General features: G+C 31.7%; 1 protein-coding gene and 2 long non-coding RNA genes across 4 annotated transcripts in view; 2 read left to right on the top strand and 1 right to left on the bottom strand.

Moving 5' to 3' along the window:
* Positions 1-18559, top strand: part of LOC143074416 (uncharacterized) — a 52863-nt gene extending 34304 nt beyond the window's left edge. Inside the window, exons 1-5 of one of the 2 annotated variants that reach the window (XR_012977846.1) lie at positions 10958-11029; positions 11937-12008; positions 14059-14130; positions 17296-17367; positions 18485-18559. This is a non-coding gene — a long non-coding RNA (uncharacterized LOC143074416). Of the gene's footprint in view, positions 1-10957; positions 11030-11936; positions 12009-14058; positions 14131-17295; positions 17368-18484 lie in introns of those variants that run through there. The other variant, XR_012977845.1, reaches the window with a different exon arrangement.
* LOC143075473 (uncharacterized) overlaps positions 1-27834 on the bottom strand; it is a 425173-nt gene that overhangs the window by 191629 nt on the left and 205710 nt on the right. The window lies entirely within an intron of this gene.
* Positions 595-8291, top strand: LOC143076880 (uncharacterized). Its single transcript, XM_076252768.1, has 5 exons — positions 595-665; positions 3538-3609; positions 4870-4941; positions 5544-5615; positions 8216-8291. The coding sequence occupies exons 1-5, from the start codon at positions 595-597 to the stop codon at positions 8289-8291; spliced, it is 363 nt and encodes a 120-aa protein (XP_076108883.1).

Here is a 27834-nt window from a genome sequence, read left to right as displayed (position 1 = left end):
TACCATACTAATTTGTGTATTACCGCTAATTGAAAACAAAATAAAGTCAAAACATGGGCTACCGCGATAAGTGATCGTAAATTATATAGTTTGGCAAACACCTGAAATAAGACAAGCGCAAAATATATACACAATGCCGTCTACCTGAATGAAAAAAGGGGAATCCTATTGTTTATATATTTTATCATCAGCTAAATATTCAGTATGTCGTAGTGTCATGATTTGAAACATGTACTGATTTAATTCAGATTCCCCGTTCATGAATAACAAAATTGTTTAGAAATTAAACCGTCAATTTCTAAGGCAAAATTGACTTAAATGAATTTGGCAATTATTTTTATAGCATTTTTGGATACGAAGCTCCTAAAATTTTAGCCTATTTACACATCTTTGGCTTTAAAATGTTTAGAGTTTAAAATTCCCGGTGAAGGTAAATAAAACATGTAAAAACAAAGCTCTTCAGACGCACGTTATCTATCACGTGCTTATTTCATTATAGTTACATATGCAAATTGGTATTGATAACATTGTCATTTCCATTATCAGGTAAAATAAATTGAGCAAAAAAACAGGTATATTTTTTTTTTATTCAGCATGCTACAGCATAACCTGATTGGATATTTATCAAGCAGCGATTTCAAAAATATAACTAATCTGAGGCGATTGTAAGTACATGTAGTTTTAAATAAATTACAGAACATATTTTTAATATGTATTATTATTAAGTAATAACACAAAAAGGCTTATACCATCAAAGAACCTGTTAAAACAATATGTTTAAGTAGGTGTTTCTGAAATAAAAATTGCAAATGTGTTGAAATATATTGATTGTTGATTGCATAACGGCACAGTTTTATTGTGATACATTTAGCATTGGAACCAATGATTATCTAATCAAAGCAGTAGAGAAAATCATGTTCTCTAATTTTTGTGCTATTTTCACATTTCTTGATCGGTGTGAGAGAAATATTTCTCCTCATTAGTGAACTATCAGTTCTCGGCAAATGATTGGCCGAAATTTAATTATGACGTCAAATTTTCTTGGTTTCTTCTGAATTTCCTAGTGTGACTTACGTCATGAAAAACGCGATGTCTGATGACGCTAAATAGAAAGAACACAACGTTTTGCAAATCTTAGAAAAAGTAAAATCACAAAAATACTGAACTCCGAGCATAAAGGGAAGGATAAAAAATCCTTAGAGAAACAGATTCCATCATTATAACTAGTGTATAACGACATTTCTCAACTCTCAACAGTTAAATTTGATTTATTTAAACAGCTCGGCCAGCCCCGCGCTTTTAATATTGAAATTGAACTCTCGAGTAGAGAAATATCATAACACACTTGTTGCAGCACTCTACTTAGTGGAATCTGAATGTAAATTTCAAATAACACATTAGATCTTTTTAAGTTCTGATGGAGTAGGCAACCTTCACCCATAGGAATTGGTTGGAAAGAAAGAAAAATATTATAAGTTGTTAACTAGAAATATAACATGAAATCTGAAAACGTATCCAAATAGGAACTGGACAAATCGCTAAAAGCGCATTTTCTAAAAGTGTATCCTGTTTGGCTCTATGTGAATCATCGTGTTTTATAAGTAAGACTCTTGTGAATCATTATCTACAATAACTTAGTTCTTACGTTAATTTTATTACTTCATCCTATTACTAAGTGAACATTTTATGTCGTATAATTAATATCGAAAATGCAAAAATAAAATATATCCTGCATGATTAATGGTAGAATCCATAACTGAGCATAAAGATGGCATTAGTTTAAAAATGTTCGATGTTCTGTTTCAGAATAATAATCTTTTTAAAAGTATGTTATAAATTTATAGTTTATAAATAAAGAAACTTAAAAAGCAGAAACAATTATAGGTCCGTGTCCTTGTTTTTGAGACATACTTAATTAAAATTTTGTATTTGCGTCAGACACGCGTTTTGTTTACAAATTAAAGACTCATCAGTGACGCTCGAATAAAGCAAAGTTAAAAAGACCAAATAAAGTACGAAATTGAATACCATTGCGGACCAAACATTCCTAAAAAAAAATATTTTTAAATGGCTTTTTAAAATATATGTACAAAAAACAATGAAAAGAAAAGTTGCGGTTACCAAGTAAAACATTTTCTTGGCACTTTATGGATAAAACTGGGGGATCCCAAATATCTGAGAATTTATTTCAGTCAAAACAAGATTAGCGAACATCTTTAATCTCATATCTGGGAGCCAATAGATATAAGAGCATTTTTAACTCAATCAAAAGACATGTTAATACTAGTGAGCATATACTGAACGAATACATTTAATCTATGACACAATGTAAATACAAAATCAATAAAATAAGGGGTGAATAATAAAGACAACAGTAGTATACCGCTGTGAGTTGTTAAAATAATTTCAGAAAGTCAACCATTACTTTGAACAAATAACCTTCCCGCCAAATAGAATAATGTACACAGGTAAAAGAAAATAATTTTGTTGTAAGACAGTATAATTGGAGAACGGAAATAGTTTATACAAAATAAATAATTTTTTTGTTCATATTACGAGAAATATAAGTGAAAATTTATAGTCACACTAAACACTTATTAAAGCTGGTATATATTTAAATTAGAGAGACGAGGTATAACTCTAAATAAGTAAACAATACTAGTTTCTTTAGACAAGAATAAGAACAATGTGCTAAAATTGAATCAAGTAATAAATGACAATGAGACCATAACAGCCATATCCAAAATATTGTTCCCTCACATCACCTTCAACTTCCCCACTTGACAATGGCAGATACAGGGGTGAAAATGGCGTACTCCCACTGTGATCACAAGAAATTAAATCGTATTCTCATGATTTATATGATTTTGAGAAAAATATCGACGGATTTTTTTTTTTTTTTTTCGTTTCGCTACTCTTTGCATATACCAATGTCGAAAATTACGCCCCACCTTTTCTATTGATTCAGGATCTGCCTGTAATCTAAATTACTAATCTACTACTGACGCAATATCATATTGATTAATCACAATGTAAGTAAAAGCTGTATGCATGTATTTTTTATGTAAAAAATAAAAGTATTGACAAATATTTGAGAGTTGGGGTTGAAACTTTCATGGTTGGGAAGAGATGTCTTAATTTATGTTTTTTTATTCTTCAAGGAGGGGGACTTTAAAAAATAATAATATGATAAAAACAAGGTTTCCCTTCAGGTAAATGACCAGTCCCTAAAATACTTGTTATTTTTCGTAGTTTTGAAGAGAAAAAAAAACCAGTTTAAACCAAAAAAAAACATTTTTAAACCGAAAAATTAACATCATTAAACACATTTTTATTCAAGAGGTAAATGATGAGTTTACTTTGACATAAAAATTCTTTGGTTCTGCATTTAGCATATATATTGGCTAAATGGTTCAGTTAAAAAGTCAATAATCTCTGACAAAATGTGTGAAGTGTGCTGTTTATAAACTGTCCGTATATATAGTACAAATAAAGAAACGGTACCTCATTTCAAACAGTTGGTCGTTTATTTTATAGATCTGTTAGTTATAATCAGATTACAACTGTGGATCCAGATACCTTTGAAAAGAATTCTCAACTGAAATACTTGTGAGTAATTGTGCAGTAAAGAATACCAACTGGTATTGTTAAAGTAGTTGTGATCAATATATACAAGTAAATAAAAACATGTTTCTACTCAAAAAGTAGAGTTATCAATGGAAGGGTGATGGATAAAAACCGACTACAACTAAATAGAAATAACACCATAAGTTCGAGGCATACGGAATGTACACGAAAAAATGTGTAAAGATTTACATTGTCTTGTTATCATCGGTACAGAGGGAAAAACAGTCATAACAATTCCCTAATTAAAAGAATATCACATTTTAGTATCTGTCTAAATTTACACCGAAAAAATAAACAAAGATTTACATTTTGTTGTATCAGTACATGAGCTGCAAAAAAAACACTCATAACCAAATTCCCTACTAGATAGAAATTCAATATTTCTATAAAAAAAACATGTAAATATAAACGAGGATTTAATTTTTCTTATCAGCATTGAATCAGCACTCAGAGCCATGGTTATATAAAACATGTAATTTTCCTGCTAATTATTGGATGATTCTGGTAGAAATTTGAATAAGTGTTAGTTCATAAAAATTAAAATAATCTAATAGAGGTTGTGTAGATACAAAATACTATAATAATATTAGCATAATAACATAATATACATTTAAACCAATTCGGAAATAATAAAAACAATACAACTTATCGCTAATCCCGGCTGACCCGGCCGCTTGAACTTTTGACGTCAACAACAATCACTTTTCCATTGTGGCATCAGATATTTTGTTTTATGACGTCAACATTTTTGTAGGATCAAGGAATATACCAGGGCAAAATAAAACTCATTTGGCACCCAATTAAACAAAAACCCTCGGTAGTTAAAGAGGAATTCTAGCTAGGGTATGTGTTGTGAGAGTCATAATATATGATATGATGATTCTTGAAGTGGGGGGAGTGTGACTGCTTTCCTTCATTAGCAGATACTTAGTCAGCCGTACACGGTCGAGATAAGAAGAACTTAACGCACTGCCGAGTAACACAGAGGTCCCGGGTTTGAGTCCCGGAGGAGACGAGCGATTTTGTATTGAAAAACATACTCTCAATATAATAGGATTACATTCGCATGCAAATAGGTCAAGTATGTCTTGGTGTCCCTTACTGGTATAAAAACAATATTCGTTGATGAATATCAAAGTAAGATAATCTATGAAAAACATTGGAAATGTTTTAATTATGAAAAAGAATTTCAGATCTATAAAGTAATTTAAGTATTGAATAAAAATTACTTCCTATTTACAGGTTCATCAATTATAACAAAATTGACTGTATACCAAACAGCACATTTCATAGCAGTTCTAACCTGGAAGTATTGTAAGTAAATCATTTATATTATTGTGTGATTCATGGCCTGAATTCGATATCTTAGCAAGGTTTTTTTTATATCGTTTGTACCTAGTGTCAACTTTAATCTCTGAAAGACCTACAGTGCTAGACTATTACATATTGAAATACAGTCCATATCAGATTGCAGCTATCACGAATAGTGACAATTGTAGATAAACGTGAACATTGAAACACCATTTGTTCAAGTCGGATGAATAGTTGGCATCATTTTGGTATATGATCGTGTTCGAACCTTTGACCTTTGTATTTGCCTAATAGAAAAATGTGTAGCAAATTCCTTTTGCATTTGTTTGTCTAACGGCGATCCAAATATTTCACTTCAAAAACCGACATACGAACGTTCTAGTCAGACTCGCTTTTGATTTAGATTACTGGTGATGTTCTTTTTGTTTTACATAATTTTATTATGCACGTTATGATAGGCACGTTATACTTTAATTGTGGAATGTTGTGTGTCATCATACAGTTTGTAAATTGCGTAGCTATTTATGAGAAATTAAAATATTTTGTTTTTTTATACCTTTTTTAATTTTTAAGTAATTTTAAACACTCAACACATTTCATTTCAGAGGACTTATGGGCAATCAAATAGAACATTTGCCACCGGAATTGGTCGCTAAAAATGAAAAGTTATCCAAACTGTAAGTTGATTATATTACATCTTTTGATATAAACTGTCGACTGAAAACCTCGAACGTTGAACAAATAAGGTTATTCAAAATTTTTATTTTTTTTAACAGCAACTGAGTTTTTAAAGACAACCACCCTCCCTACCAACTCTCCCAATCAAAAACATGGTATAACAATAAAAGAAGAATGTGTCTGGGGACACGAATGTCCTCACTCAAGCTTTGTATATTTAAAAAGTTTAAAAGGGACATAACTCTGGAATGGTAAGTGACTCACTGCCAAAATTCGAATCCTGTCTGCTACTTTTGGTTCTAAGCATTGTGTATGAGTTTCATAAATTTGGATAAAGAAAACTTTAGTTAGAGTGCGGGAATGAAAACGGGACAGACGGACGGACAGAACATAGGAAAGTTAAGGGTAACAAATAATGTCTCCGTTGCCTTAGACAGAGGCATACAAAAATTGATTTTTTTATATTAAAAATAAATCAATAGTATATTAACCTATATCTCACTTTTTGTTATAATACCTGTACACAAAGATGTTCAGCAAAATTGTTTTTTTTTAAAACAAAAAGTCAAATTTCAATTTTGTAGAAATACACCAAGGGTGTATGTACTGTATATAAAATACGAAGACTAGAAGGGCAGAACTGGTCTTCGTATAACATAAACAGTACATAAAACCTGCGTTAAGCTGTTTTTGTGTACTGTCCTCAATTAATTAGTTATTCGTTGTTATTCTGTGGTTAACATGTTGAAATGTACTATTATATTATTTACTTATGTATTTCTCTGTCTTGGATGCTCTTGCATTTTTTTGTGCTGTGTTCCCGTCATGTAATGTTATTATTTTAGCGGTATATTTAACATTGTCATAAACGATACTATCAGAACGATAGTTGTATGTGTGAGTGTATGCGAGTGGGAGAGAAAGGCTTTTTATTTTTACTTTATGTAATTACATGCTTGTTATGAGCCCTATGATTAGGAAATAAAATATCTTTATCTTATCTTTATCTTATAAAGCGTAGAGGTTTGCTAGCCACAAAACCGGGTTCAATCCACCATTTTTCTTAAAATGTCCTGTACCAAGTCAGAAATATGGCAGTTGTTTTCTATAGTTCGTTCCTATGTATATGCCATTGTCGTTTGTTTTTGTTGCACTTCAGTGTTCTGTTGTTTCGTTGTTTTCCTCTTATAGTTAATTCGTTTCCATCGGTTTCAGTTTGTAACCCGGATTTGTTTTCTCTCAATCGATTTATGACTTTTGAACAGCGGTATACTACTGTTGCCTTTATTCAGTTTGGTTATATTATGGCTGCGCTAACATTAACTAAAAAGTTATCCAGAAAACGTTACTTTTACTTGAATGTTAGATTAGTCCTGTTACATGTGGCGCCTAACTGGAAAACACACGGTGGTTATAGAGGATATCTTGTTAGGAAATGTGTATGAGAGTCACAATAGTATGATGACTCTTGAGGTGAGGGAAGTGTGACGGGATTTCTTCACTTTCATTAAAAGGTACTAGTCAGCCGTAAGCGGTTGAGCTACATGAGTACTTCTTTAGCTCAGTCGTTCAAAACGCTTCCTTGTAACACAGAGGTCCCGTGCTCGAGTCCTGGATGATCAGTATTTTGTATTAGTTGAATGCATTATCCGCGTAAACCGTTAGACCGGAAACAGAATCCAGCCAATGATAGTGTAAACACAAAAGTAATTATGTTACAAACTATCTGTAAACATTCTACATTTGCATGATACACCACACAATATAATAATATAATGAAAAATATGTGAATACCGTCTTTGTATGAGAAAGTCATAACCAATAGTAATAAATGAAACCGTTCAACAAAATTTCATTTCACCAAGTGATAATGAAAAATACGTATCTTGATACCTACTGACAAAAAAAAGATAAAAATGGATAAATGAGTTAACACTTAACTATAAAGGAGATGAAAAAAATAATTACTACAAACAATATAGGTATTAATACGATATGATCAAATTTGAAAACAACACTTGTTAGAAACAGGCGTTCGAGGCTCTTTTCTGGGTTTACCTTCATTAGGAACGCTCAATTCCAAAACTTGGAAAGCCCGATATTTATTGAACATAAATTTGCAAAAAGTTGTTTGACCAACAGGGACAAAAAAGAACAGCCAATTATATAAAATTATCAGGCTAGCATTGCATGAGAGCGTTGGAACATTACTTTCTTAATACTTTGTCAACAGATAATTTAAGGTGGTATCAAACATCTGGAGTGAAGTTAATTCGGCTCGTTTAATTTTCATACAATTTTTACAAAATAGTTACTTTGACACCACACACTCTATCGGAAAAATTTCATTTGATATATAGCAATTTAACAAACACAAATTTTGATCATTGAGAAGCTTAATATTTCCTTACTAAGAAACGTTCAGCTAGTTTTTACAGAGTTATCTCCCTGTAGTGTTATGTACGAGCTTAAGAGAGGTATTTTAATAATCAAATCAGTACCAAAGCAGTAAATACTGAGCTGATGACGGTATTGTGATACATGTGAACGTCTTTATTTTTCGTTTAAAGAAATATCAACTGTGATTGGATATTTACAGATTACTTTCTCAAAACCGGATTGTGCATATTCCAATTGGTTTTCTTGAAAACAACAACCTTCTCCGTGAAGTGTAAGTTAAAAAATTGTACTATTAATATCTGTAAAAAAAATATCCCATTTTTTATCTATTCAAACTTATATTTTGTTTTGTTTTACAATTGCTGGTGTCCTACTGACTATCCATACTTACAAAGAAATTGTCTTGCAAAACAAACACTTTATTATTCTACCGTATGTTTTGTTATCGTGTAATTTAAAGTGGCTCGGGCCTATTCGAAGTTTCTATCAGAAATGACGTATTTTTTGTTATTTTATTCTTTACAGAAAGTGAATCAAATTGATCAAAAAAAATAGAGGGTCACGATCCATTTAAGCTCAAAATTTTACTTTTAAACAGGTATGTAAAAGGGACCATTTTTCAATGAAATGATAGGAAAAATAGATTTGTTGACATATTTTATCAGAATCTCAAAAAAAGTTCTATGACACTTGGTCCAAAACTGTAATTTAAAAAGCTTAAATATAGCTTCAAAGAATGATCTAATAGAAAACATAGGTCACCGATAAGGAAAAAAAATATTTTGCCTCAAAACCCAAATTTTGACGGGAAAATGGTGAAAATGGATGAAATGTCATTTTTCCTTTTAACAAATACGGATAATAACGAAAATATTCTATAAGTCACATAACTACAATGATTCAACATTTCTAATCAATCAAAATATTTCAAAAACAAATTATATCGAATTTACGACAAATACTTTTGTGACTCATACGTGAAATTATGCGCAGTCGAATAGTCCAGAGCCACCTTAATCGTGCATATTGTGTTTTGCATACTGTTGTTTGTTTTTTCGTCGGTTTTGTTTTGCCATATAGTATTGTGAGTTTGTTCTCGACCTTTGAATTTTATTTTGAGTTTGAATGCTCCTTTTTGGTATCTTTCGACTGTCGTTTCAAGTTCAATTATATGAAGGTGTTAGTATGACATCATTTCTAATATGATTCTTGTATACGATAAGCTTCCAAATGTCATTTAAAATTAACCTGGCATCCTGACCCAATCTAATATTCGAGCAGGAAACCAATTTGTAATACATTCTAGTCCCTGGGTAATCAAACACAGCTGTAACTTTTGTAATGTAGAGTCATTTAAAAAAAAAATTATGAATACAAATACAATATTTGTTTGATAACTTTAAGGAACTATTCAGAAAGTAACATTTGAAAGGACTTTTGTTAGTGAACATCAAACATAAAATGTAAACATTTCTTCACGGTTGCAAATGTTTAAAATATAATGTTAGTTACGGGACGTCCTAAACAGCAATACATTATCTTAGTCGGACGGTTTTCAAACGTATGCAGAAACATTTGCTTACCATAACATGCAAGATTTCTAAGAATGATGTCTGGGTAATATATATAAAAATAAAAATACACTCTGCTTAGACAGAATGTTTGAAAAATTAACTTCTTTAAGTCAGAGATGATTTTTCTTTTCAGATTGTTACTTCTCCCTTTTTGGGTGGTTATGATCCTTTAGCCCCTTATCGGTGTGTATATTTCACAACTTGTTCGCTTCGCCCATGTCTTTAGTCATGTTTGATATTCCAAGGAACGTAATACATGTATAAATTATTTTGTCAGGGATTTCTTAACCACAAATTAAAAAAACCTTTTCAAAATTATTTAAAGAAAGAAAGATTTGGTAAGAAAGTTTGTAACCTGTAGAGTTCTTATAAAAATACGGGATATCACTTCTTTCTTATTACGATGATTTTGTTTATGAAGCCTTTAAATTGATATACGATCCAAGTAAACTAATTGGTCCTTCGAAATAATTTATTTTTAAAGATTATCATCATATAAATAAATTTGGTGTTTTTATTGTCTTCTTATTGGTTAAAATTATTAGTTTTATTTTCAATGTTGTCAATTTTAATGGCGACACGCCCACTCTGACGTTGTGTATTCATACGCCAATATGTGTGTACGTTGTTATTGTTAATATAAATAATATAAAACGTTCTTTGAGCCTTATTTTTGATAGAAATTTATTTATAATGAATGGCAATAATTTATTTTGATTTTATTGAACCATAAAACTAATTTTTGAATCTTCACATTTTACATAATCCGCTTCGCGGATTATTCAATGTGAAGAGTCAAAAATTAGTTTTATGGTTCAATAAATTCAAAATAGATAATAGCCATTCATTAAATATAGTAAAATATTTAAATATTCGATGCTTTGCGTCTGTCTTTTATATGTTACAAGTTGTTTTTGTTCTTCGAAACGATTGCTTTAAATGAGCCAATTTATGCTAATTTTAACAGTTTGTATTTATGTTGACTGTGCTGTTACGCCACTGTCCGAGATTTGGTGTAGGGTCACGCGCTCAAAAACATGTTTAACTCTGGCACGTTTCTTATGCCTGTCCAAAATCAAGAGACTGTAGAACAGTGGTTGTCGTTGGTTTATGTCTGCCATATTCATTTTTCGTAAACTGTTTTGTTATAAATAAGGCCAAGCGTTTTCTCGATTTAATTGTTCAAGTTCACATTTTTTTTAATCCTGGGGCCTACAATAGTCGACTATAGAGTATGTTTTTTTTTTCTCATTGTTGCAGACCGTGTGGTTGCATATAATTGCTGACATCCACTTCATTTGAACTATGATGGATAGTTGTCTCATTGGCAATTGTACCCAATCTTTTTTAATATTTTATATCTTCAGATCATTTGCTGAAAATCAAATACGGCATTTACCTGGAGATTTATTTTCAAACAATGGAAAATTAACAAAGATGTGAGTTAAACGTGTGTTATCTATTTCATAACTCATTGTAACTGTAATTTGCATTTTCCAGCACTGGACCAACACCACTGTGAAGGTGAACTATAAGCTCAGTATTCAGTATTTTGGTTCTGACACACTGTTTTTTTTTATGTTCGTAGGGACCACATTGTCTTGATTGAGAAAAAAATGTATTGTTAAAAGTGAAAACAACACATTAGGCCAAAGTGCTTTTCTGTAGTTACCTTCATCAGGAACCAATTTAAAAATCTGGAAATTATTTTAAACTAAAGTTTAATTTTTGACTCATTCAGGCTGATTGGTCAAAGATAAATTTGTCAACTTTTTCTGTCCGTTTTGGTCATATAGCCCAAACTGTTTCTGTCTATTTATGCATTATTTGTATGATTGACTTTCAGTTGTTTACGTCTAAGCGTTCCTGGTGAGGATAATCTAGAAATTTATAAGTTAAATATTCATTTTGAAACTAAAAAGAGAAAATATTAACAATAAAAAGACTATTAAAAAATTAAAAGTTGCATAAAAGTAATGAAAAACTATTGTACGCAATTATCGATCAACATACATTAGTGAGCTACCATCTGATTTTAGGGGGGGGGGTGCTTGGAGGAAAATGTCCTGTATCTTTTTTTATAGTTGTAATCTTTGTTCTGCCTTTTAATTTTCACTCTTTTCGGACCTGCCTTTTTTATTAGTTTATTCTGATTTTTTTTAACATAAATTGTCATCCTCCTGGTTTTTGTTTTTTTGCTAAGTTCCTAGCACAGATGCCCTCTAAAAATCAAATGGTAGCTCCTTTATCTCGTTTTTGACTATATATGTAATTATTCATAAACACAAATTTCACACGACATAAAAAAACAGCTTTGATAATAATTGACGAATTGATATTTTGCAGATACATCAATAACAACGAAATTGAGAGTATACCAGAAACATTACTGCACCAAAATGATGATTTAAATATTTTGTAAGTTGATATCAGTGTAGCAGTCATATATTGGTCATTTATTTTAAAGTATCATTTGTACTGTTATATAGATATAGGAAGATGTGGTGTGAGTGCCAATGAGACAACTCTCCATACAAATAACAATTTAAAAAGTAAACCATTATAGGTTAAAGTACGGCCTTCAACACGGAGCCTTAGCTCACACCGAACAACAAGCTATAAAGGGCCCCAAAATTACTAGTGTAAAACCATTCAAACGGGAAAACCAACGGTCTAATCTATATAAACAAAATATTACACGCGTGATCATTAATTCCATAGGAATTTGATAATATAGGATCAGCTACAACAAGGCAGTTTATTGATATTTTGATATACATTTCTCCAAGGATATGTGTAGTAAGACTATACAAATTCTTGATTTCTCTAACTCTTACTCGATTTATACTTTTCTGACCTGTTGATTATTTTGATTTAATCCACGTGTGGTTCGTTTGATCACAGTTTGCCATTGGCATTGGTCAAAATTCGATTATGAGGTCTAATTTTCTGTTTTTCCTCTGCAATTTCCATTGTACATGTGGCGTCATTAAAAAAAGCAACCATGTCTGATGACATCACATAGAAAGAACACATCTTTTTGTAGATTATTCCAAAAGAAGAATTATAATTTTCTGCACATCGTCTAAACTTCATTAGAGAAACAGCTTCTACCACCTAATATCGTGCAATACGATATTTATCCACTCTCAACAGTTAGATAAACCACAAGAGTCCCATTGGGCGCCCCGTATATATGCTAGTCTGTGGTAATATATTAGGATTTTCAAAAATATTACTACTAAGAAGAGCATGTCTGAAAATCGAAAACAGACCTTCGGGCGAATGAAATGTATAAAATTAACGGTTATTGGTGATGTCTGTAAAAGAGCGGTCACCGAATAATATCAGTAATAGCATAAAATGTATAATTAATGGATCAGGAATTGATAACCGATGACCTTTTGAACAGAGGTCATACATTAGCTTGATTTAGTGGGTTTGTGTTGGGTAATCTTTAAATGTTTGCCTAATGTTGCGTACAATTTCGTCTTTTTGTCTTCTCGCCTTTTCCTTTGGACAATGTTTTCTCTGTCTTTAACCTTAATATTTGTTTTACCGCTAAGTGCATAGTATAGAAATACTTGTAGTATGATTGGGAATGATTCCGTTTCCACTTTTTTCCTAATTTGTTTTATTATTCATATTAATTTGCATGTTCTCTGTGCTTCACCTTAATATTTGTTTTGCCGCCAATTACATAGTTTATAAATTCATGTAGTATGATTGTCAATGATCCCACATTTTCTCATTATTCCCTTATCTATTTTTATTATTCATATTTTATTAGTTCTTTTCATACTGAAAAGGGGTATTCATTATTGAATTGTTTCAACTTCAGCTTAGGGCAATTAGAGCTTGAATTTGTGTCCGAAATATAACAACTAACATGAGCGATGTGTATAAGCGACATTAACCTTGCTAATATGAATGATTGCAGACAAATCTACCATTATCTTTTATAATATAAGTTTATCAACCAAGATCAAGATATAAAAGATGGTAAAAAAGACCATCCCACTAAACAGGCTGAAATAGACTAGCTGAAATTGATAAAGATACATGATTTAAAAATAGGTGTATTTAGAGTTGTTGAAAGATATTGGACCTTAAACACACACGTTTTGTCTATTTATTCGCGCTAAAATACGAATAAATGTGAGATTTGTGCTGTTAGATTTCTAAGATTGCTACCAAAGGTCTGAAAATGTCTTTCCGTAAACATAACATTGTCAATCGTTTTTTCCTTGGGAACCTGATAGCTATTTTCCGCAAAGCAGAGATTAATTTTGGTATAGTCATATGCCATCACTTTGCTACCAACATATAAATATTTCATCAGTTGTTAAACCTCAGATGTAAACAAAAATATTCGCCTTCAAAATATCAATGTTAACCACATCGTACTATGTTTTAACTCTGCCTGTGCATCATTTCCTATTTTGAATTAAAACATGTTTTTTTGTAGAGAATTGTCTGACAATCGCATAGACCGTTTACCCGAGAATTTACTATCTAGAAATAGTAAATTGAAGAAATTGTAAGTCACATATATCCATAACTTATAATAATGTAACTTACAATAAATGAAGATGTGTAAAATGCATGTAAAGAAATAGTTTCAGAATTGATTGATGCATAGCAAGAGACGCTTACCCTGTCGAATCTCTCGGTCGTAAGATTCCCGTTAGTTTGTTACCTTAATTTTTTTACATGGTTAACCAGCCTGTGATGATAGGGAAGACATTACAGAAGCAGTATTGACGATATTCATTGCTTGAATTTGTTCAACAATATAGTTACAATTATATTAATAGTTTTGACTTCTTGAAATTTTGCTCATATATTTGTAATACAAAAAGTACACCTATGTTGAAAGTTTATCCTTTTCGGTCTAGTCATAAATTATTTGTATTATTTGTTTAAAGGGATCAAATAGGCCAAGGTAAAATAATGATTTGTACAAGTTATTATCTTTTTCTCAATAAAATTGAACAGTAATAACCTGTACATAATAATTACATGCATATGTACACGACATATATATATATATAACAAGAAGTAATTGTAACAGGATGCTGTTACGAAGTCTCCCAAACAAAGCTCCCATAACTCGCCATTCATATGGTCTCATGTTCATTTGATTTGATTTTTGTCCCATACAAGAATATATATGGCTTACGAGTGGGGATCTCCACTATTTACAAGTATTCAAACAGAAGAGGGTGGTGATGACCCCCAGGGACTTTACCTACATTTCATTTGATTTGTTTTATTGTCCCATACAAGAATATATATGGTTTAGGGGTGGGGATCTGGACCGTTTACAAGTTTTCAAACAAGAAGGGCTGGGATGACCCCCTCGGGACTTCCCTTTTATATCATTTCTTTTGTTTTATTGTCCCCTACCAGAATATATATGGTTTAGGGGTGGGGATCTGGACCGTTTACAAGATAATAGCACATTCTCAAATTGCACAGGGTGGGGGCGACCCCCAGGAACTTCCCTTTAATTTCATTTGATTAGCCTTGTTGTCCCATACAAGATTATATATGGTTTCGGGGTGGGGTTGTTGACCGTTTACAAGTTTTCAAACAAGAGGGGTTGGGGTGACCCCCTCGGGACTTCCCTTTTATATCATTCATTTGTTTTATTGTCCCCTACAAGAATACATATGGTTATGGGGTTGGGATATTCACCGTTTACAAGTTTTCAAACAAGAGGGGGTGGGGTGACCCCCCTCAGGACTTCCCTTTTATTTCATTTTATTTGTTTTATTGTCCCCATCAAGAATATATATGGTTTCGGGGTAGGGATCTGGAGCGTTTACAAGATAATAGCACATTTTCAAATTGAACGGGGTGGGGAGGACCCCCGGGGACTTCCCTTTAATTTCATTTGATTTGTTTTATCGTCCCATTCAAGAATATATGAGGTTAAAGGGTGGGGATCTGGACCGTTTACAAGATAAAAGCATATTTTCAAATTGAAGGGGGTGGGGATGATCCCTCAGGGACTCCCCCTATATTTCATTTGATTTGTTTTATTGTCCTTTAATCATTTCTGAAGACTACATGTATCTATCACTAACAGTATTCAAGTTATATTCATTTGAAAATTTTAGAAAATAAAATCCCATAGGGTTCTATATAGTAAACCCCTCCCTTATTTCTGCCCCCAAAATACCCCTTAATATACCCCAATGCACAATCGAAATATCGATGGCTCACCTAGACATATTAGTCTAACATTCTATGAATGCTAAGTTAATCTGACCAGGGGTTTTGGAGAAACGCTGCGGACAAGTTCATTTTTAATGTGGCGGAAGAAAAAGAAAAAGAAGAAGAAGAATAAAAATAATAAGAACTGAGCAAAAACAATAAGTCTCCAAACTTTATTTGGGAGACTTAATTATATAAAAATATAGCCAAATTCATCAAAGGTTTACCGTTATTAATTTAAAAACTATAATGAAACAAAGTTTTCAACGTCCTCGGTCAAAGTTGACCTTTGATGAATTTTTCTATTGTTTTAATGTCTTTTTTGTAATGTAGCGCTTCAACTGTTTGGGTTCTTATAAATCTTTGGCTTTTAAAAATTCGGCTTTGAGCCTTCCGGATGAAAGTCAATTCAGAAAACCGCTTCGGACTATCAGTCCTCGAAGGTATCATCTGGTCAATAACACATAGTGTCTAGTTAAAATCAATGCAAAGGAAGTGCTTTTCTTGATTTACTTTCAAGAATGCTGAAAGCCGAATACTTGAACGCATGTTATAAGAACCGAAAAAGCTGATTTTTTGTTGTTGGCTATAAGTGTGTTACATCTAAATGATATGATTGTTACAGACTGATTGTTGAGGGCTTTACGATGATCTATAGTTGTTAATGTCTGTGTCATTTGGTCTCTTGTGAAGAGTTGTTTCATTGGCAATCCTACCACATCTTCTCTTTTATATAATCTTTGATTTTAGTTTTCATTTATTTATGATGAGGAGTATTGTCTAAATATTCTGAGACTATGTAATGGGTTGGAACCCAAACATTATCAGCATATCATTTAGGGAAACATTATAAAGATAAGGGTATGTTTGTTTATGTAATATATACGTGTTTCTCGTTTCTCGTTTTGTTAATATAGATTAGACCGTTGGTTTTCCCGTTTGAATGGTTTTACACTAGTAATTTTGGGGCCCTTTATAGCTTGTTGTTCGGTGTGAGCTAAGGCTCCGTGTTGAAGGCCGTACTTTAACCTATAATGGTTTACTTTTTAAATTGTTATTTGTATGGAGAGTTGTCTCATTGGCACTCACACCACATCTTCCTATATCTATGAACATGTATGGTTGCGTATTCACAAAGGTTTAGATTTTTTTAAATCCTTCTTATTCACCGAGCAGCAAGAGGAACTACAAAGCATTTTTATAGAATTTAATAAGTAATGTAATTACAATGTTTCCAGTTTCCGAATTCTACAGAGTGCATGATGTTGATTTTTTTTAATGCAAACTCACATAGAATTGTTTGAAATATTAGACTGAATAAAATGTGAATTAACAATACAGTTTTCATTGCTGTTGATGGTCGCACATCTGTTTGTCAGTCCTATTCTCGTAATAATTGATGAATTGATGCATCAATTATTTTGTCGCATTCTGAAGTGCGGAACTAAGTTGAATATTCATACAATACAGTTGATATTTCTAGATTCCTGGACAACAACCGGATCACGTCAATTCCAGATGGGTTTTTCGACAAAAATACGTTTCTTGAGGAAATGTAAGTTAACTATATGATTTTTAAGTTATTTGGGATAACACTGACTTTTTTTCAAGTACATTAAGAATAAAATTTAACATAATTTACCGTAGTAAATGAATATTAGGTAAATATAATAAACCTTGGGATACCAGGTTACATACAAAGCACCAGGATGATTTGAAACCTTGCTCCTAGTTGGTCTATGTTTGTTCGAAGATTGGATGATAATTTAATGATATTCACGTTGGCAAATAGAAACCATTTGCTATGCACGTCCTGGTTTCTAATTTTAGAACACCTGATTCATCAATAACATTTTCATAAACTTGGTTAAAGAGTAGTGAAATGCAACCAGGTTTGGCGTTTTGTAATTCATTGATTAAATCCTTGCGTACTACACAGCTATAGTTTGTAACGTCCCATTTCATTAGCCGAAAGATACAATGCCAACAACAATCGTATTGTGCACGTGAATTGACATAAGTGATCAACAATGGGTGGTACTATGTATCTACGTGTAAATGTTTTGAATAAATATTTGTGTAAAGTTGTGTTGTCTGCTGATTTCCAAAGAGACGGGTCAAAATGTGCAAAGTTATCTCTGGTAATTTTCTTTATGCAACAAAACAATAATCATAAAAAAATATAAGGATCCATACCCGTACCACTTTTATATCGATATCTACATTACATGTTCCACTTTTAATTTACTTTCACTCTGAGGGGATACAATCATATCGGATTATACTGGGTTATTGTCTTGACATGCCAGTAAAACTTGAAATGTCGTAGTACGTAAGAAGGATCTCATTTTAACAGTATTTCGTGATGATGATGATGATGATGATGATGATGATGATGATGATGATGATGATGATGATGAATCTATACATGCTTCTAGTTTGGTCATTCAGACATAACATTATTCCTTATCACAAACGAAGCAAATTCTAATGTATCATTCATTCACCGCAATAACTAACAAAACAACAATACTATGGATTAATAATTGTTCATGGGATATCATTTTTTTGTGGATTTTGTGGCTATATGTGAACCACTCATTCAAATGTTTTACTAATTACCGACTCCTCCAAATCAAATTAACAAAATATCATTCATCATTTTATTTCAGTAACTTGTCACATAATCCAATTAGCAGTATACCAACGAATCTTATGAACAAACTCTTGAATCCATTGATTAAACTGTGAGTAAAAATACAATTTTTTATTTTTCTCTCGATCTTCATATCTCTCTCTCGGGAGGCAACATTTGTTTACTGATGTTTAAATATCACAAACCTATCACTAGTAACCCGAATTTAACTTGAACGGACAAAAACGTGTTAACGCTATTTAAATGAGATTGATCGTTTATTGATAAAGATTGACAAAAATTAAAAATTATATTTAATTCATATCAATTCATATCAATTCATTTTAACGCCAGTCAAATAGATTTCTCTGCGGTGAATCAATTGAAATCAAGTTGCTGGTTAGTTGCGTTAAACTAATAGGCCACGCCCCCGTTAAACTATTTCAAACATCCATTAATTCGTTTTAAACATGGATGAGACCCGAGCTTTTTACAGGTAAATCACCCAAGCAAAACGACCTCGATGTATCTATCGTTTTTTGTTTCAAACTTTAAATGCGTAGTCTTATTAAGTCACATGCTCCACAATTTAATTAAACGAACGTATAATACACGTGACATTTTCATATATAAGGCATTTAAATAAAAACATTAAAATATATATGCACGCGTGGTTTAAAAATGTCAAACTAGGGAATCTGTTGAAAATAAAATAGTTAGATGGATAACATAAATTTAATTTGCTCAAATGCACTAGATCTTTATCGCACATATATATGTGCGTTTCAAAAATTTCTGAATGCTATGAAACCTCATGGCATGTAAGTAACATGTGGTCCTTTGCAACTATTTACGAAACTTTATGTATTCCTGTATATTTACCGTTTCTCTTTTCTCTTTTTATGTTTACTATATTGTACTCGTAAATCAAATGAAGACATGGAAACTACACAGCAATTATTTATTGTGTACATAATTTAAATCGATGTATCTTATATTTCCGGTAAGCAACAAATATTCATTCTCTTGCCGTATATTGATATACGGAAAAGCTTGTAATGAAAAACAAGGTTTTGATGAATTGAATAATAAAATTGATGAAGACAATGTTGACGTATGTTGAATATGATAAACAGAAAGTCATACCCAAAATTATAAATGAAGTAGCAGCCCACTGAACTTTTAAAACTTTGTTAAATTGTAATACCGGTCACTGGCCAAATCGGGCGTTAATTGTGGAAGAGAAGCAAATATCAAACAAAAATATTGTTCTTACCATTCTGTAAAAAGATTATTGTGCTGTCATGCACCCTGACGTACTTGTCATAAATGAACATATATATATGAGATAAATTTTAGTCTGCGATAACGATGGGTAAGTTGATTTAAGTTTAACGACCTAGACTGGCTATTTATCGGCATACTCTCACGTTTTTTAATGTTTTAAAAGAGAACATATATTTACGTTTTGGGCATTAAATATAAGTCTACTTACCAAATTGAAATGAACATAAACATTGTTAAAAAAAAATGGAAAAGAAACATTCTGCATTGTTGTTTTCATATAATTTTATTTCCTATATATTTGAGCGGAAATTTCTAAGTTAAAACTGATTGTAGTATAGATAAAATATTTCATCTAGGTGCTCTCGTTGAAGTTCGCGTTACATATTAAAATGAATTTCATTGGTCGGAACGTTTGCAAACTTTCAATTCAATACACATTATAGAGTCCAGTTCGGCAAAAAAAAATCAAATTAAGACTCTACTTTGTCCGATTAAACAAACAGAATTTAGAAAAATAACACTTTTACGATTCTTTCAACCACGACCAAAATATCTATCTTTTTCTCCGCTGAAAATCATTACTATTGATATTAGAACAAGTCAAAAGTTGCCGGAGCCGGTTGATTTATGATGCATACGAAACTTTAATAATTAATTATACGGTTTGTATTTTTCCAAATAACTACTATATCCGATAAAAATCGAAAAATAAATTATCTGTTAAAACTACCGATTTTTCTATGAGACAAACATTATCCTTATATGAGTCAAATTTGCAATATAGATTCATAAAGGACAAACCATATCCTCATGTTTTTTTATGCAACACTAGTAAGCATAGTTCGTCTGTTCTCGCTTCAAACCAAGCCATTATAAATACACCAGAGATGACTAAAATGAAAGTCTTTTCGCTCATTGAGATTTTTTGGTAGGTATTAAGCTTCAATTCGACCATAAATTACCGTAAATTTTCGATTTTTGCAAAATTACGAAAAATATGTTATAATCCTTGACCTTCCCGAAGCTTATACTTCGTTTAGTAGATTGTATGAAAGTTTTTTTTAAGAAACCGGTCTTTTACTGCAAAAAAAAAAAAAAAGATAAAAGCGATTTTTGTTTGAAGTAACGAATCTCATTCTTACAAGAAAATGAAAGTTTTCGTGTTTTAGGTTGTGCTGAAGCAAACGTAAAAGTTGAAATAAAAATTACACTCCGAGATTACACTAAAGACATTTCGCTAGCACACATGGGACTAGATTTATTAATTGTTCATTTGCAAGTCAAAATTAATAATCATGCAAAACAAATGATAAAACTTCCCAATTTAAAATTGAGAAAAAACCGACAGGAAACCAAAGTACAAAGGTACGGCATTTATTTAAAAACAATCTCCATCCAACTTCAAAATGTGAGGTAAATCGATTAGCTTACGCTAGCCAAGCAACCAACAGACAAAATAAATCTTGACTCTCCGATCAAGACTATCTATAGACACGGAATAAAAAATAACGGAAAATAATAGCATGTTAGAAAGGTTACAAACACATTTATACAAACATGAAGCAGCTGTTTTTTTACTGAACTGGTCAGTGGTAATACAAAACTAGGGTTTCAAAAAGATGAAGAAAAAGAAAAAGACATTTAAACATGCTAAAGTTTCTGAAAAAGCAAATCAGACATAGTGTTTAACTAAAATTGAAAAAAAAGGATCATGATAGTCTATAATATGTAAACATTTATTTCAGAAAGCCAACAACAAAATGAAAGGAAACTATGTATTGCTTAAAAACATTGACCAGGGCCGTAACAGCCTCATGTTTGAAATTTTAAAACAAAGTCACAGTACAAAGGCTTGTCTTCATATCAAATTGTTTTCACGGCGAATGTCTTGCAAGAAGCAAACTCCCATTACTCCGATGTCGCCCCTGCTTAATTTTGCGTTATCCATGCATTCCCTATTTCCATTCTCAATTTTATGTTTCTGAATTACTTGTCTTTTGTTCATTTACTTCCCTACTAAATGTCTATAGTCTAAGTGTTAATTTTCATTTGTAAATGTCTGGTTTCGCAATAATGCATGTCCACCAATATCCAGACATTGTGCGAAAAAATATAGTTTAGAAGATATTATTCTATGCTGAATACAGAAAACATATAGTCGTTTCTTCATGAAGATTTGAACTCTAACATTAAAGAGAACCAAACTGGCTCTCCTTTTTGAGTATTTCCATCTGGTGTCTTACATTTAAGGGTTTAACTAGTATTAACATGATTAAGTCGTGTCAACTTACTGTCAAGACAGACGCCTTTATAGAAAATAAAGGAATATGGGGTAAACATACACGGGACCTAATCGAACACAAAGTCAGAGCTTAACAAAAATACAAATTATCAATGGTCAGCGTTTTTATTCCTGTTCATCTTTATAGTCGCTAGAGGGTCTTCAACGAGAGTTCTTAAGTTTCTGACAGCTAGTTCACACTGTTACGTTTGGAGTCTTCCTGTCCGTCATCCCGCAATCTGATAATTTGATTATCTGTCTCAGGACCTGCGCATATATAAAATACTTGCCACTGAACATTGAACCAAGTAAAATCAATACACATCGTTTCATATATAAAAATCAATCTACAGATGATTATGCATTTCTTAGTTGGTTAGATTCCCTTTTGTGGGAGTTGAACACTTTGCGGGACAATTTTCTTCTCATGGGAAGATATATTTTTCCCATGGGAATATTAGTTTTTTCTTTTCTTTTTTTTCAGAATTTGTAAAAGTGCTATGAAATATCGAAATGGACTGACAATCATGCACTAGTAACCAATGACTGGAACAATATAACAGGCATTTCAATAAATTAAAAGTATTTCTATCATACTTTTACACTCAAAAGTCTTTTTATATCGTTGAATGATTGATAGAAATTCTACCGTTCAGCGAATGATTTTACAATTTGAATCTTTCACCTTTGTTTTCGGTCAATATCATCGTGCATTTCATGTAATAGTGTTCGCTGAACTGTCACGTATCAGAAACATGCCTTTTGAATTTCAGAATTAAAATTATAATTTTGTTTTAATCTATAATTATACATGGGGAATGACGAATCGTGTTTTAGATTGTTTTCTAATTATAACCTTTTAATTTCGTGAATTTACATCATAATTATTATGAATGTAATTATTCTTTTTCGTCTACGTAACTCGATATGCGTGTTTTTCGCCACTACAAAGATGAGCACGAACTTTTTTTGTTCAAATTTCCTAATCATGCTTATGCAATGTTGTAACTCGTCTACACAAAAATCTTTTATTTCAATTCATTTTTGGTCTTTTCTAGATCTTTTATAACCTCTCAGGTAATTTTCAAAGAAAATCCAGAGTTTTCGGCATTTACAAGGACGCGTACGGATGAGGATTAAATATAATCTTTTTGTGATATATTCACTTGTACTTTACCCGTAGGCTGTCTTCGTGTACTGCAATTTATGGTTTACATGTTTAAAGGAATACGAATACTTTATTTCTCATAAAACTTCAATTACTAGTTATCAACTATAAGGTAAAATTAGTACATGCATGTGTAAACGATACAATTAAATTAGCTTGGAGGACTGACTTTCACATTTATAACTTTTACATAGTTTTTCTAATATTACAATATTTGATGAGTTTAACTGTTGATCAGCTTTAAAGATATAAGGGTTTGACTAACAGTAGTTCCTTAAACATTTCCTTCTTTTTCTATAGTTTATATGTTCTACAATTCATAATGTAATGGTACTCATCATCAATGTTGTTTGTGTCACAGAGACGACATATTCTGTCTTCTCTGTGTAAATCCTGACACCTTCTGGACTCAATCGGCAACTACAACATCTATATCTGCGTAATATATGAATTTAGAAATGTAAAAAGGAGTTTTCTAATTGATAATTCTTTTTGAAAATATGACAGCATTATGTTTTATGCGATTCTGCATAAAAGCAAAGAATTCTTCTTGAAACTGGTCTTTGGGTTTCTGTTTAATACATTTTGACACCCATTTATCACAAACTGTGCACAAGGACGGAAAACAAATATACGTCCTTGCTGTGCACTATAATTCGAAATAGTTGTAAATTGCAATTTTTTTTAATTTCTATTTTTTCCTCACTAGATAGGTGAAAGTATGTATAACATTTATTGTAAATTCCGAAAATGCATTACGAGCATAAATTTATAATTTTAAGTTAGAATTTAGAGTCTCAACTTTTTTCAAAATCTCTGTAATATTACTCATGTATTATTTATGTTTATGTCAAAGGCGTTTGATTGGATAATAGGTAAAGGTAGGCGTGGTTTTTGGTAACTTTCCTCCAATCAACTGCCCCATTCGAGAAACCTGTGTGCGCTGATGCGTGTAAACTGGGTATTGTAACGGTACGTGTCTTACATCAGAACCTATCGTGCGTGACCAATGTTTATTGTATAATTTCTTGTCACGTGGTCAAATTATCTGAAATACAAGTTCTAAAGGTGCACTACAGCAGAATTACAGTTTCAGTTGTTATAATTCAGACACAAATTAATATGGTTATTTTGAAATCTGCTGCATGGTTTATTCCATTGGCAATCATATTCACGAAAAGTTGTAAATCTTGAATATTCTGTAATATCTTTATGAAGCGTGATTGAGAAGTAGATTCACACAGATATTGCAATCATTGTCATCTTTAAAATTTACTTTGCATGCACTAAATTTCTAATCCATTTGTTTAGAACAATGAAATATGTTTAAACTACTAAATATCTAAATGAGATTACATAGGAATAACTTGTGGTGTATTCATGTATACTAGTATGTAATAATGCGTAATAAAAAGAAACCAACAGCACTATTTGACGAAGACGAAGACGAAATAAAGGATTGAATTTTAACGTTCAGTGACATATATTACAATGATGTCGAAACAGAACTTGAACTTGACAATAGGTTTTCATAGAACCGTCGCTTTTCCAAAGTACGCTTAGCTGCGATTTCACAACTTCGGGTTCGCATTATAGTTATACATGTACAAAATAACTAACAATATACAAATTCTGATGATTTCTTCAACTGTTCGAGGACTTTCTAGTTGTAATATAAATCTGTGATTTTTCTATATTCGTACTTTCGACGAAGCAAAGCAGTTCGATCTAGATCTGGACATGTATCATCATTAAACATTTACAATATTCAATAGTTGTACATTTTTTTTGGTACATGTAGAACATGTAGAAAAATCCGTCTTTTCGAATAAAATCTTAATTTACGTACCATTGTAAAATTGAGAATGGAAAATGAGGAATGTGTCAAAGAGACAACAACCCGACCAAAGAAAAAAACCAACACTGAGCAGAAGGTCACCAACAGGTCTTCAATGTAGCGAGAAATTCCCGCACCCGGAGGCGTCCTTCAGTTGGCTCCTTAACAAATATATACTATATATAAATATATATAGTCCAGTAATAATGAACGCCATACTAATTTTCAAATTGTACACAAGAAACCAAAATTAAAATAATACAAGACTAACAAAGGCCAGAGACTCCTGACTTGGAACAGGCGCAAACATGTTTATGATCTCAACCTCCCCCTATACCTCTAGCCAATGTAGAAAAGTAAACGCATAACAATACGCACATTAAGATTCAGTTCAAGAGAAGTCTGAGTCTGAAGTCAGAAGATGCATATACGGACCCTGGACTTAAATCAGATATGATCTGGCGGTTTTTGTCTTTTTTTCAAAATACATATTTTTAATTGTGACTATCTTTAGTTTCGAATCTTTAATTCTTTCATTCTAATTAATTTAGTTTAAATGAAAATAAGGAAATTGGAATTAAAACACTGTTGAAGAGAAACTACATATTCGGGTTAAATTCACCTTAGTTTGTTAATTCAAGTTTGACATCTAACATCTTAATCCGTAATCCACATTTACCCGACAACCTTAAATTGTTTATTGAATTTTATCAATCAAATATCCTCACACAGGAAACTAGACAAAATAAGTTATTTGTAATGGTATTTATCAAAACTAAAATGATTGAAAATATCTTTGTAGAATATGAATTTGCCTAATAAGCGAATAATTATAATACATATATTTCAACATCTTCAATAGAGAGATTACTGATAAGATGCCCAAAATATATGTACATGTATACATATTGCGATTAGTGCTATATAGTATGTCAATGATATCGAATGCCCGCTGAGTGTTAAACATGTTTGACACTGCTGGTTTTAATTGTCTGACTCAAGTATAAATTTAAGAAAAGTTAATAGTTTCTGAATATTTTTAGATTCAATATTTTATCATTATTATTATTTTTTAAAGTCTCACCACATACAAACATAAAATGAGAATCACAGAACTAAACAAAACATTTAAACATTTGCATTGTGTGCATCAATCTTTAAAAAGATAAATGAGACGCGTATAAGACACAATATATAAATATAAACAAATTTTTAATCATTTACATTCAAAATTTACAGTGTCCGTATATAACAAATGAAATGAAACATCTTTTTATTTAAGAACAAGTGAAATAAAATGCCGTTTCTTTTCAATAAAATATTGTTGATGTTTTTGGCATCTATTGCAGCAACATTGTCGTTATTGAATAAATATATAATTTTTTCGCTATTTGATATTTATAAATTGAAATGTTAAGCCTAATGTATTATTATATGTCTATAATGAGCATTTTAAAAGGACAGGAATATAAAAAAGAAGATGTGGTATGATTTCCAATTAGACAACAGTCCACAAGAGACCAAAATGACAGAGACATTAACAAATATAGATCACCGTACGGCCTTCAACAATGAGTAATGCCCATACCGCATGGTCAGCTATAAAAGGCCCTGATATGACAATGTAAAAACAATTCAAACAAGAAAACGAACCGCCTTATTTATATAACAAAAAAAAATGAATGAAAAATAAATATGTAAAACATAAAGAAACGACAACTACTGAATTGCAGGCTCCTGACTTGGGACAGGCGCATACATAAATAATGTGGCGAGGTTAAAATTGTTAGCGGGCTCCCTAATCTCACCCTAGTCTCGATCAGTGGTATAACAGTACATGTACAACATAATAAAAAAAGAGGGTTTGGATGGGGTTCAATGATTAGAGAATAATGCCCCTGAAAAATGAAGATTAGAGAATAATGGGCATAAAAAATAAAGATTAGAGAAATGCGTGGTCTAAAAATATAATGAACATTGGATGATCAATAAAAGAAAACGCTAAAAGATACCTGAATTTTATTGAATGATTAATAAAAGAAAATGCTAAACATTATCTGGTAACAGAATTTTCTCTTCTTAAAATTTAAAGAGAATTATCAAAGTTATCATTGTAAAAATATGATAAAAGTGAAAACAAACTTGGTAAACCTTTTTTGGTTTCGTGGTAACAGACTATAGGATTCAGTCAATATGAACTGGTTTCCGATACTTCTACTCGGGCTTTAAATTCAGTGGCGGATCCAGAGGGGGCGTAGAGGGCGTACACCTCCCCTTTTGCTTGGACTTTTTTTTAAAATGATTAATCAGACTAGACTTCGTGAATTAATAGGAAGATGCAGCATCTAAAATGTCCAACCCTTACACCTTACCAGCAACTACAAAATATGCATGCCACACGCCAGGAACCGTTTAAAAAGTGCATATTTCACTTATTTTATGTTTTAAGTCCTAAAAAGGGGCAAAAAAAAATTTCGCCTCGCTCCCCTCGTTTCAAAACTACAGCCCCTCTTTCAAAAAGCCTGAATCCGCCCCTGTTTATATCTGACTATGCGGTTGGCTTTAGCACATTGTTGCATGCCGTACAGTGACCTATAGTTGTTAATTTCTGTGTAATTTGGTCTCTTCGAAGAGTTGTCTCATTGGCATCTTCTTATGTGTAGTCAAAATCACTGGAAAGAACTGATGAAAACTTGGACTTGTTACTTCATAGAACTAGCACTTAAATCATGCAGAACAATACACACCAACACGTCATTGTTGAGTAACAAATGAAAGCCTTGCTGTTGTTTGGAAATCACCGTTCTCATTCAT

This window comes from Mytilus galloprovincialis, chromosome 5 (genome assembly GCF_965363235.1).
Source record: "Mytilus galloprovincialis chromosome 5, xbMytGall1.hap1.1, whole genome shotgun sequence".
NCBI classification, from domain to species: Eukaryota; Metazoa; Mollusca; class Bivalvia; order Mytilida; family Mytilidae; genus Mytilus; species Mytilus galloprovincialis.
This window is presented reverse-complemented; position numbering and strand designations above follow the sequence as displayed.